The following is a 13,146-nucleotide window of genomic DNA, read 5'->3' as shown; positions in this document are numbered from 1 at the left end:
TCAAATGTAATTTGATTGTGGCGCTGTTTCCAGGTTCCAATGGCGGGCCAAAAAATCCAGCCAATAGAAGGCTCCGTTCCATGGCTGCTGACCTATCAGAGGAGCTGAAAATATTACGCGTTCAACCCCATATGCTCAATCAAAGATTTTCTCAGCCCATCCAATTCTTTCAATGGTGGTGGTGCTGTGCTGGTTCTGACAGGCGTCGCCAACTATTCTTGCAAATTGCAAGTGCAATTTATAACATTGTAGATATGAATCTGGTTGTGGTTGCAAAGAATATGAAATACCGATGACGCTACTTTACGTATGTCACGTTTTGCAAAGGGAAACTGCGTTTTGATACTGATAGACATTTGAATTAAATCACAAGTACCACAAGGGGGCACAATTTTACCAGATATACAGTAATAAATATAAGCATTTTCCATAGCTACATAGTTCATCATCTTTATTGACAGAAGCAAGCACATCAAGCAAACAGAAAGTATGCCACATCAGTATACCACAAGTCTACATCAGTATAATTTTCAAACCTAATCTTTCACAGGTTACTTTTAATTTGTAGATATTACAAGTCATAGAAGGGCTTTTCCAACATGATGATATTACATTTCAGAAAAGAGCAACATAATATTGACTTTGCACTAGAGTTTGGTGTGACCGAGTGTAGGCTACTACAGTACTGGTAGTAAGTAATCCTGCTCCCCTGTGCACCCAAACATCAGCTGGGATCAGCAAGGGGCTGTGATGTGACATCACCACACATTTGACTGAGTAAAGCTCATTTCACCCCTGATCGAGATAATCTCCTGTATACCCAGGTTTTATTCACTCATGCTGGCTGAGGCCAATGGGATTGCAGTGATTGCAACAGCGTCTAGCCTATGGCTGGCCGTCATGGATTCATTTTGCCCTCATCCATTTCATTTCAGAGGACATTACCAAACCAATTGTTCATATGCAGCAAGAGACTGTGTGACAGAGAGAGGGGGACAGGAAGGAGTTTGTGAGAAATGCTACATATGAAGATGATTGAGGTACCCTATTCTGTTTGGTGAGACCAGATTCATTTAGACAGTTATGGAGCCTGAGGAGTTGAACCTGGATCTTATCTGGGAAATCAGTGCACTGAAGAAATGCATAAAGAGGTAACTGTTTTCACTTTTTCACACAATTAACTAGTTTACTGTACATTACCACATCATCTTTTATAACATTCATTTGATGTTGCACTTCAATATACATTTGATAACTACACTACATGACCAAAAGTATGTAGACACCTGCTCGTCGTACATCTCATTCAAAAATCATGGGCATTAATATGAAGTTGGTCCCCCCTTTGCTGCTATAACAGCCTCCAATCTTCTGGGAAGGCTTTCCACTAGATGTTGGAACATTGCTGCGGGGACTTGCTTCCATTCATCCACAAGCATTAATGAGGTCGGGCACTGATGTTGGGCGATTAGGCCTGGCTCACAGTCCGTGTTCGAATTCATCCCAACGGTGTTCAATGGGGTTGAGGTCAAAGCTCTGTGCAGGCCAGTCAAGTTCTGCACCGATCTCGACAAACCATTTCAGTATGGACCTCGCTTTGTGCACAGGGACATTGTCATGCTGAAACAGGAATTCCCCAAACTGTTGCCACAAAGTTGGAAGCACAGAATCGTCTAGAATGCCATTGTATGCTGTAGCGTTAAGATTTCCCTTCACTGGAACTAAGGAGCCTAGTCCGAACCATGAAAAACAGCCCCAGACCATTATTCCTCCTCCACCAAACTTTACAGTTGGCACTATGCATTTGGGCAGGCACTGTTCTCCTGGCATCTGCCAAACCCAGATTTGTCCAGAGAACGCGTTTCCACTGCTCCAGAGTCCAATGGCGGCAAGCTTTACACCACTCCACACTCTAAAAAGAAAAGGTTCCTGGAGTATCCTTTAGGGGTTCTTCAAATTGAAACTGTGTGGGAACCCCTATAAATTCTTTGAAGAAGCCCTTTTAATGGATCCTCAAAGAACCATTTAAATAAACTTCTGGGGTTAATTGTTTGAACTACACCCTTCACCTGTTATTATTATTATTATTATTAATAATACTTATAACAATAACAACGATAACAGAATATTAGGATTTTAGTGGCAAAGCAGATTAAAAAATTAAAATATGAGGTAAACTCCCAGCAGATCCCCAAGTCCAATGGGTATATCCTCTGGCGTGTTGATGTTAATGTGTTGATGTTCTCCGTATCCATAGCCAGAATGATTTTGCAGTGCATGGTAATCGAACAGGTTTCTTGTTATATTCATCAGAGGTGTAGGGAGGGTGAAGTCTGTCAATACCAATTTTTTAAATTATTTACATTTACATTTAAGTCATTTAGCAGACGCTCTTATCCAGAGCGACTTACAAATTGGTGCATTCAACTTAGGATAGCCAGTGGGACAACCACCCCCTTTTTCCCCTCTTTTTTTTATGGGGGGGTGGGGGAGGGGGGGTAGAAGGATTACTGTTATACTATTCCAGGTATGCTTAAATTATCCAGATGATTAACAAAACATTATTACAACACAGTATTCATACCTTGGTTTTTGTGGTGAATGTGAATGAAAAAAACTGTTTTGATAATGGTTTTTGTACACATACCTTGTCCATAATGTAGAGGCCTAGGGGATATTCATTGAAGAGGTAAGGGAGGAGGATGGTAAATGTGATCTGCATAACATGCCAATACCAATTGACATACCTTTGTATGCCTCCTTGTCTGTATACCTGCAGACACAGACACAAAAGTGAGCAGTTTAGTCATCTGCACTCAATACAGCTAACCTTCAACATATTCTTATAGCCTACATATTCTTACCTCATTGTTGATTGATATCCATTGAATTGTGTCCATTTTCTGTTTTAGAAAGATTTGCACAAATATGAAAAGATAGATGGTATCATCATAAAACAATATCAATTTAGATTATACAAGGGACAAACCTTACCTTAAATTGAGGATATCTTTACATTTGTCAGTTAAGCGCATGCACCTGCTGTCCTTTCAAATTCAAATGCAAATGATTCATTTGGGCAGATAGGTTCCTGGAAGAACCCCCACCAACTAAGAAGGTTCCTCGATGAACCCCACCTCCTATGGGGTTCTTGGAAGAACCTTTTGGGGGCCATTTTCAGTGCCATGAACCCTAAGGTTCTTCAAAGAACTTTGAGGATCTTAGAAGAACCCTTGTTGAACCCCTCCTTTTTAGAGTGCAGCCAACGCTTGGCATTGCGCTAGGTGATCTTAGGCTTGTGTGTGGCTGCTCGGCCATGGAAACCCATTTAATGAAGCTCCCAACGAACAGCTGACGTTGCTATGGGAACAGCTAGCATGTCATTGCACTAACGCTAGCAGCAATGCACCTCACCCCGCTACCTTTACCACCACTACTGCAAAACATCCCAGGGGAAACACTGTATGTATATGCCCAGCATTTGGTCTAGGTTGGTAAATGAGTCTTGTATATGATGATTGGGATCCAGAACATCAGACTGTATGATGGAAGAGTCACTGACTTGAGGTCAGGTTTGCATTTATCCCTCAATAGCGGTGGTTACGATTGTGACAATGTAAACTGTTCCTAAATCTGTGTTCAGGGTAAAGCACTACTTCAAGCTTGGTGAAAAGTGCAGATGTCACAGTATCCTCAACCGTCTTCTCCCATAGTCCTTCTAAGGCTGTCAGATACATACAGCAAGGCTTTTTAATCCTCTCGTCAAGGCACTGCAATTCTGCCTTCTTTGAAAACCCCACAATCTGAAAAGTACTGTTTTCAACGTTAAAGCTTCACATGCTGTCGACTACTTTCTCTCCAGCTACACATACTATTGGACTATTGCTTCAGCAGCCCACTGGCAGAAATGAGGTCATAGTCCTGCGTTACTCAGAGAACCCTGTCTACTGAGGAAACACTGGCATAAACTGTTGCTTTTCAAAAGAATGACAGAGTCGCCATTACACTACCAGTCTGGTACTCAGGCTGACAGAATGTGAACAAACACCAGACACAGATTGGGCATTGGTCTTTGGGTCATACATGCTAATGTGGCATAGTCCTGGTCTAGAACCCTGGTGGTCGTAGATGTGTATGTTACAAATAGGAGTTAGAGTACAATAGAGGTCTTGTTCGAAGGAGGAAAGGATGGATTGAGCAACTCACATTTCAGTTCTGAAAATAGGGGGAGAATTTATTTGGGGTAAGGAGAGACATTTTTTTATAAGGCTGTGATATTGTGACTTTTAACTCAGGTCTGTGTACTTGGATCTGGCAGTGCATAAAGTTCAATTTCTTACCCAATTTTCCCTATTACTTTGGCCCTGTTTCAAAACATGCCTTGGAGACTTTGGGGATCCATACTTTTTCCCTGAAAGAAAAATAAACATGAGAATGCAATTCGTAACTAGTGAAACTTTTTGTACATTTAAAGATGAATTCAAATGTAAAAGTATTATTATTTTTATCTGACAATCAGTAACATATGAGGTGGAGTCAGAAGAAGTGACGAATGAGCCGAGAATCAACAAAGGAAATTCCGAGGCAGCAGGAACTGGAACATGAGCCTGGAGACTTCTGCACTTCCTCTACTCTCTGCATTTAAGATTCCTTTGCTTCTTTTTTTTCTCCCTCTCTCTCTCAAATTCAAGGGTGAAGTTATGAAACTCCACCCACAGAGGGCAGATTTTCAGCCCTCCACCAATAGAGCTGCCCTTTGCTTTCCAGTAAGAACTTCTGTGGCCAATCCTCTACCAGCTGCTCAAGACTGTATCCCCAAGCAACCCTGAGGTTTCCACACATGTTGATCACCTTTTACAATTAGTTGCTGCCCACTGCCTGCTGTAGATGGTTTGACAGAGGAAGGAGGGTAGAGGAGCTAGATAGTTGGCAGCAGGGGCTGTTGAGGGGAGGAGAAGGTTGGTGAAAATCCCAGAGTGCTCACTGGAGATGAGCACCACACTTGAAACTGACCCAACACAGCTAGAGAGAGAGAGAGAGAGAGAGAGAGAGAGAGAGAGAGAGAGAGAGAGAGAGAGAGAGAGAGAGAGAGTGGGGAGAGAGAGAGAGAGAGAGAGAGAGAGAGAGAGAGAGAGAGAAAGGGGAAGGTTGTTTCTAAATAGAAGGCGTCGCTTAAATAACGGAAAAGGCATTGGCTGAGCTTTCACAGAATTTAGGAATGGGATTTGAGAGAGCAGACCAGAGGCAGAGCTACCTCAGTCTCCAAACACCAATGGAAGAGGGAGAGGTAAGACCCCACAACTATCCCCTCTTTATTCTGTCAGGGAGACTATACTCTCTAAAACTATTACCTAAAGAAGGAAGAAACTATATGTAATTATTTGAAATACAATTGGAACTTTAGCATTCAATGTAGCTGTGATCACAGCATCTGTGGTGTCATCTCTGGTCTGAATTCAAATACAGACAGGAGAGGCCAAAATCTCTCAAAGCCTTTGTGGCCACCGTATTTGCATGTGTACTACAAACCTAGCATTTCAGTAGAGGTGGGACCATGATAGGAAATTATGATAAATGATGGTAGAATAACACAGTTTCTTATAGAAGAAACCCAGTCTTGCAGAAGCAATTGTTTTCCTTCTCTCCCTTGGTCTCATACGTTGACCTTGACCTTGTGGTCCCGTGTGGCTCAGTTGGTAGAGCTTGCAACGCCAGGGTTGTGGGTTCGATTCCCACGGGGGACCAGTATGAGAAAATGTACTGTATGCACACACTACTGTAAGTCGCTCTGGATAAGAGCGTCTACTAAAAGACTAAAGTTTTTTTTTAAATGCATTGCGGGTCAGTGACGGCATGCATTTCAACACAAGTGCAGAGGTTGTGAAGTACAATTCTGTGTGGAAGTGTAGCCTACAACCTCTAACATGCTCTCTGCGTCTCACAGTTGCTCCCTGGAATTTGGAGATAGCAGCTGTGTTCCTGACAGAATCTGTGATGATTAAAACCCTACGGTATAGTAGCCACTTCATAAAGTGTCTCAGAGTAGCTAGGAGTGCTGATCTAGGAACAGGTCCCACCCTGTCCCTGTAATATTATTCTCTATGATCTAAAGGGGAAAACTGATCCTAGATCAGTACTCCTACTCTGAGACACTTTATGAATACGGGCCCTGGTCTGACTTGAGGCAGTTGAGAAAGTTGAAGAAGTCTGAAAAGACACCTTTAATAAGCTACTCTGTATTTACTCTTAACACATTCCCATCAAAGCTGTGTCTGTGACTTTTGATGGTAGATCATGTTCAAGTGACACAAGCGCACAGCAAATACAATATGTTCCATCTTTGCCTGGTGGTATTGTACTGTGTGGTGCACTACAGTATAGCTTTGTGTGGTTAAGTAGAGGAGGTTTGTGGGTACTTGACAGCTCACAGTTGAGGCCTGTGGGTGGTGTTAACTTGTCAGGGAGCCCTATGTATTAAGCACACACTAATTAAATCAAATTAGAACCCAGGTGAAAGCTATGATCCCTTATTGATGTCGCTTGTTAAATCCACTTCAATCAGTGTAGATGAAGGGGAGGAGGCAGGTTAAAGAAGGATTTTTAAGCCTGGAGACAATTGAGACATGGATTGTGTATGTGTGCCATGCAGAGGGTGAATGGGCCTTTGAATGGGGTATGGAAGTGCCTTTGAACAGTGGTGTAAAGTACTTAAGTAAAAATACTTTAAAGCACTACGTATTTTTTTTTGGTATCTGTAATTTACTCGACTATTTATATTTTGGACTACTTTTACTTCACTACATTCCTATAGAAAATAATGTACTTTTTACTCCATACATTTTCCCTGACAACCAAAAGTACTCGTTAAATGTTCAATGCTTAGCAGGACAGGAAAATTGTCAAATTCACTCACTTACCAAGAGAACATCCCTGGTCATCCCTACTGCCTCTGATCTGGAGGACTCACTAAACACAAATGCTTTGTTTGTAAATTATGTCTGCGTGTTGTAGTGTGCCCCTGGCTATCCGTAAAAAAAAAAAACTTGTGCTGTCTGACTTGCTTATTATAAGCAATTTGAAATTATTTATACTTTTACTTTTGATACTTAAGTATATTTTTGCAATTACATTTACTTTTGATACTTAAGTATATTTAAAACCAAATACTTTTACTCAAGTAGTATTTTTCTGGGTGACTTTCACTTTTTCTTGAGTGATTTTCTATGAAGGTATCTTTACTTTTATTCAAGTATGACAATTTGGGTACTTTTTCCACCACTGTCTTTGAACGGGGTATGGTAATAGGTGCCAGGCGCACTGGTTTGAGTGTGTCAAGAAATGCAACACTGGAGGGTTTTTCACGCTCAACAGTTTCCGTGTGTGGTCCAGAACCCAAAGGACATCCAGCCAACTTGACACATCTGTATGAAGCATTGGAGTTAACATGGGCCAGCATCCCTATGGAACGCTTTCAACACCTTGTAGAGTCCATGCCCCGACGAATTGAGGCTTTTTCTGAGGTGCAGCTCAATATTAGGAAGGTGTTCCTAATGTTTTGTACACTCAGTGTATCTTGTCAGGGAACAGGACTGTGTTTTTCTCTCATGTGAGCATGTACTCTCTACTGAGCTGTCAGTGTTTGCAGGGTGTGTGTCTTCAGAAGCACAGTACTGTGTTGGGGTTTGTTTGGTGAAGATGGTATGCATTTCACATGGGCGGCTGGTGGCACCTTAATTGGGGACGACGGGCTCCTAGTAATGGCAGGAATGGAATCAATGGAATGGTATCAAGCGCATTAAATGCATGGTTCCATGTATTTGATACCATTCCATTAACTCCATTCCAGACATTATTATTATAAGCCGTCCTCCCCTCACCAGCCTGCTGTGGTATTTCATGAATTCCGCTCGTTAACATTAATAAACACTCATGTGCACTGTAGGCCTATGTTTATAGAGATAGGTAGTTTAATATGGGTATGATGAGTAGCAAGTCAATTATGGTCAGAGTAATAATCTGAGTTGTTGTTGCTGTGTTACCTTTCAATAAACACTATATTTATCAGAACACCGAGGATGATACATTCTGTATATAAGTGCCTCTGGCAGCCATTCTGTTCTTTTCTTCATACTGTTGCGAAAGCCTGCCTAGTGTTTTATCAAATATTCTCTGAATTTACTGCAGAAAATTATTCAAACGTGTGTGTGTATATATGTGGCAATCTCTGTTGGAAAGGGGTGATGTACAAATGTTTTTCCATAGTTTTCTATAGCTTTGAGTGCTACATAATTAATTTTGATGTGATATAATAGGATACAGTAGTCTATTAGATTCCTCTTTTCCTAAAACCTGTTTCCACAGTCTCTGGAATGGTCACAATTCACACTGTTAATGTAGTAGTGTTCTTAAGACTAGTCTGCTAGTTATCCTTTGCGCTGGTCTGTTTGTGACATCATTTATCGTCGCCATCGTGTTACCCTTGGTGACAAAGTGGTGTCCTCAAAGTGGAATGAATATCAGAGAGGGTTGCAATAGTAATTAGCTGCCAGGCAATGTTGTACTTCTGCCCACCATGTTACTTAACAGAAAGGCCAGGTCTCTCTTAAAGGTCCAATGCAGCTGTTTTTAATCTCAAGATAAAATCATTTCTGGTACCTTACTGTAATTGTTTTCAGTTAAAATTGTCAAAAAGAAACCAAAATGGCTTCTTAGCGAAGGGCAATTTCTCAAGCAAGAATTTTGCTAGGACTGTCTGGGATTGGTCTCAGTGGGGAGCGGAAAACTGAAAACTAGCTGTCATTGGCAGAGGGGTTTGGAACTCTCTTTCTTATTGGTCTATTAACTAATTTACCACCTGGTGATGTTACTAGGCAGGCCAAAACCACCAAAACAGGCTGAAATTTCAGGCGGTCTTTTCAAACAGCTCTTACATTAAAAGGGCATTATCATAATTTGACTGGAAATGTATATATAACACAGCAAAATCAAGTTTCTGACTGCACTGGGCCTCTTACAAACTTTATACAAAGACAGGGGAAAGAGACTTCCTTTGTGTTTATCTCCCTTTTAATGAGGGACATAGGTTTCTCTCAGGTTGAAGCCCTTTGTGGATTGTAGTTTGATTTAACAGTTATTTGTCATATCAAAGTACAGATTTAAAAGGCTGTAGTTCCAAAAACGGTGACCTTAAAATTACAAACATAGTTCTCTCTTTCGAATCAGCATCTCACATAAAAATTGTCACATACACCGGATAGGTGCAGTGAAATGTGTTGTTTTACAGGGTCAGGCATAGTACTATGGCACCCCTGGAGCAAATTAGGATTAAGTACCTTGCTCAAGGGCACGTCGGGTATTCGAACGTGCAACCTTTCGGTTACTGGCCCAAAGCTCTAACCGCTAGGCTACCTGCCCCCCCCCCAAAAAAATCCTTTGTGTCTTTCTCTTCTCTTTCCTCCACAGCGCTAATGTTCCCCTGACTGTGATGTGGCCATGGAGAAAGTAGCCTCGGCAGACTCCTTTCTCCCCATGCCCCGTGTGCCACAGAGGGCTGAGCCCCAGACCCTCCACCCTGGCACAGAAGACGACCAACCCTCCTCCAGCCTCAGACCGGCACCTGCCACACCCACCTCGCCCTCCCCATGCCCCCTGAGCCGGCTCCTGCTCCAGCAGCAACCCAGGACCCCTGGATCAGCCGTGAAATCTAAGGTCAAGGCCTTATCTGAGCACAAAAAGGCAGCCTTCAAGGCTGGCATGGATAAGAAGGCCTGTCCTGTGCCCTCCTCCCTATTCAGTCCCTCACTTGTGAGCTGGGGCTCCAGCAGTAGCGACGACGATGCAGAGTCCCAGGGTTACACATTCCGGCCAGTTGTGCCTGACAGCCTGATAGAGGAGGCAGGGATGGCTGGGTCGGACTTCAGCCTGCTAGCACTCCCACGCAGCCTGGGCGAGGGCTCCAGCCTGGAGAACCTCTCTGACGTTAGCGCCAACGCTAGTCCCCTGGAGGATAACGTTAGTGCCACTAACATGGCTAAACCCTGGGTCCCTCCCAAGGGCTTCTGGAAGGCCACCAGGCCCGAAACGCTGCTGCTGACCGAGGACAAGCCTCCGGCCCCAGACAGGCCCTCGATCAGGGCCCCTGGGGGCCAGCAGAGGAAGGCCAAGGGGCACAGCAGGGTGTGCAGGGAGCTGCTACGCAGGGACAGCCTGGAGGGTCTGAGGCGGTGTATGGGCGTGCTGGGGTCCCAGGGGGCAACGGTTGGCCTGTGGAGGGCCGACAGCCTGGAGAGTGTGTGCAGCAATGGGAGCTCCATATCTCTGGCAGAGAGGGTGGAGATGAACCGGGGCCTCCTCAAGCAGATGCTGAACAAGAGCCAGGGACCGGAGCCAGGGGCCAAAGAGCAGAAGGCAGAGGAGGTGGCCATATGCAACGGAAGAGGTACAGTAAAGAGCTAAAGATGCTGGGCCTCTATTCTCCACCATATACCACCCACTAGTAAAAAAATTATATATATAACATCATTGTTGAATGAGTTTCTCCCCTAACATCCAGTAGCACCCTCTGCTTCTATTTTCAGGTTCAGTACACTACATTTTCAGACTGTTAGCTAACATGATCAAAACCTTGGATTATATTAGCGAATGTTAGCAAATGTGTTAGCCTTGTTTAGCATACCTTCAGATAACAATAATGAGATTACAGTCAATAGAGACACTAGAGTCTAGACAATAAAGATTTTTGGCTCCTAGCCCTCTTAAACCTCAGTGATGTATGGGATTTACCTGAGACAGACCTGATCTATTCGCACGGCCAGGTGGAGAGTACATTTCCACTACAGGGATATTCTTGCCACAGACACCTCACCTATGCCATTTTGATGAGGCTTAAAGGTCCAGTGCAGTCAAAAACATGATTTCCCACACTATGAGGTTGGAATAATACTGTGAAATTGTGAAAATGTTGATAATCCCCTTGTTGTGTAAGAGCTGTTTGAAAAGACTGTCTGAAATTTCTGTCTGTTTTGGTGGGATGGAGTTTTGGCCTGCCTCTGTGCCAATAACAGCTAGTTTTCAGTTTTCCCCTCCCCACTCAGACCACACCCAGACAGTCCTAGCAAAACTTGCTTGAGAAATTGCTGTTTGCTAAAAAGCTATTGTTTCCTTTTGACCATTTGTAATTGAAAATAACCACAGTATGGTACTTAATTGTTAACCAGAAATGTCTGCATTGGACCTTTTAAAACAATCAATGTAATGTGATAAAGGTAAAACATTCCAATGGAAAGTAGAGGTAAAAAAGAGCAAGGAGAAGGTGGGAGGGAGGGAGGGAGGGAGGGAGGGAGGGCGATAAGTCTATTTCTGACTGCTGACCAGATGTTTAATGATCGTAATGACTCTCTAATTGCGACCGTCTCACAAACAAAAGTTGTCTTCCGCCTGTGGGTTGCTCTGTCCCTCACTCTCATGGCCTCAAATATTTTCATGCTAAATTAATCAAGCTTTTCATAGACAAAGTGAAAAGTAAACAAATAGGGAAAACTTAATACATCTTCCATATTTCTTGATATACAGTGGGTATGAAAATATTCACCCCCCTTGGATTTCTTCACATTTTATTGTGTTACAAAGTGGGATTAAAATTGATTTAATTGTAAAAAAAATTGTCAGCAATCTACCCAAGATTAATGAAAAATAAAATACCTTGATTTAGATAAGTATTCACCCCTCAATACATGTTAGAAACACCTTTGGCAGCGATTACAGCTGTGAATCGTCTAGGGTAGGTCTCTAAGAGCTTTGCACACCTGTATTGTGCAATATTTGCCCATTATTATTCTCAGAATATTCAAGGTGTTGGATCATAGCTAGACAACAATTTAAGTCTTGCCATACATTTTAAAGCAGATTTACAGTGCATTCGGAAAGTATTCAGACCCCTTGACTTTTTCCACATTTTGTTACGTTACAGCCTTATTCTAAAATGTTTTAAATTATTTGTTCCCCTCATCAATCTGCACACAATACCCCATAATGACAAATCAAAAACAGGTTTTTATACATTTTTGCAAATTTCGTACAAATAAAAAACATACCTTATTTACGTAAGTATTCAGACCCTTTGCTATGAGACTCGAAATTGAGCTCAGGTGCATCCTGTTTCCATTGATCATCCTAAAAAACAGAAATATTACATTTACATAAGTATTCAGACACTTTACTCAGTACTTTGTTGAAGCACTTTTGGCAGCGATTACAGCCTCGAGTCTTCTTGGGTATGACGCTACAAGCTTCACACACCTGTATTTCGGGAGTTTCTCCCATTCCTCTCTGCAGATCCTCTCAAGCTCTGTCAGGTTGGATGGGGAGCGTTGCTGCACAGCTATTTTCAGGTCTCTCCAGAGATGTTGTGGTCCTCTGTAGCTCAGCTGGTAGAGCACGGCGCTTGTAACGCCAAGGTAGTGGGTTCGATCCCCGGGACCACCCATACACAAAAAAATGTATGCACGCATGACTGTAAGTCGCTTTGGATAAAAGCGTCTGCTAAATGGCATATTATTATTATTATTATTAGATGTTAGATCGGGTTCAAGTCCGGGATCTGGCTGGGCCACTCAAGGACATTCAGAAACTTGTCCCGAAGTCACTCCTGCGTTGTCTTGGCTGTGTGCTTAGGGTCGTTGTCCTGTTGGAAGGTGAACCTTCGCCCCAGTCTGAGGTCCTGAGCACTCTGGAGCAGGTTTTCATCAAGGATCTCTCTGTACTTTGCTCCGTTCATCTTTGCCTCGATCCTGACTAGTCTCCCAGTCCCTGACGCTGAAAAACATCCCCACAGAATTATTCTGCCACCACCATGCTTCGCCGTAGGGATGGTGCCAGGTTTCCTTCAGACATGACGCTTGGCATTCAGACCAAAGAGTTCAATCTTGGTTTCATCAGACCAGAGAATCTTGTTTCTCATGGTCTGAGAGTCCTTTAGGTGCCTTTTGGCAAACTCCAAGCGGGCTGTCATGTGACTTTTACTGAAGAGTGGCTTCCGTCTGGCCACTCTGCCATAAAGGCCTGATTGGTGGAGTGCTGCAGAGATGGTTGTCCTTCTGGAAGGTTCTCCCATCTCCACAGAGAAACTCTGGAGCTCTGTCAGAGTGA

The 13,146-nt window shown here is 43.0% G+C and overlaps 1 protein-coding gene across 1 annotated transcript in view; it reads left to right on the top strand.

Moving 5' to 3' along the window:
• The first annotated feature begins 5,122 nt into the window (after nt 1-5,122).
• LOC121576457 (uncharacterized protein KIAA1614-like) overlaps nt 5,123-13,146 on the top strand; it is a 45,295-nt gene continuing 37,271 nt past the window's right edge. Inside the window, exons 1-2 of the mRNA XM_041889615.2 lie at nt 5,123-5,287; nt 9,463-10,438. Coding sequence (XP_041745549.1) covers nt 9,493-10,438 — 946 coding nt within the window. The 5' untranslated portion in view covers nt 5,123-5,287; nt 9,463-9,492. The remainder of the gene's footprint in view (nt 5,288-9,462; nt 10,439-13,146) is intronic.

This window comes from Coregonus clupeaformis, chromosome 11 (genome assembly GCF_020615455.1).
Source record: "Coregonus clupeaformis isolate EN_2021a chromosome 11, ASM2061545v1, whole genome shotgun sequence".
In the NCBI taxonomy this organism is placed as follows: Eukaryota; Metazoa; Chordata; class Actinopteri; order Salmoniformes; family Salmonidae; genus Coregonus; species Coregonus clupeaformis.
This window is presented reverse-complemented; position numbering and strand designations above follow the sequence as displayed.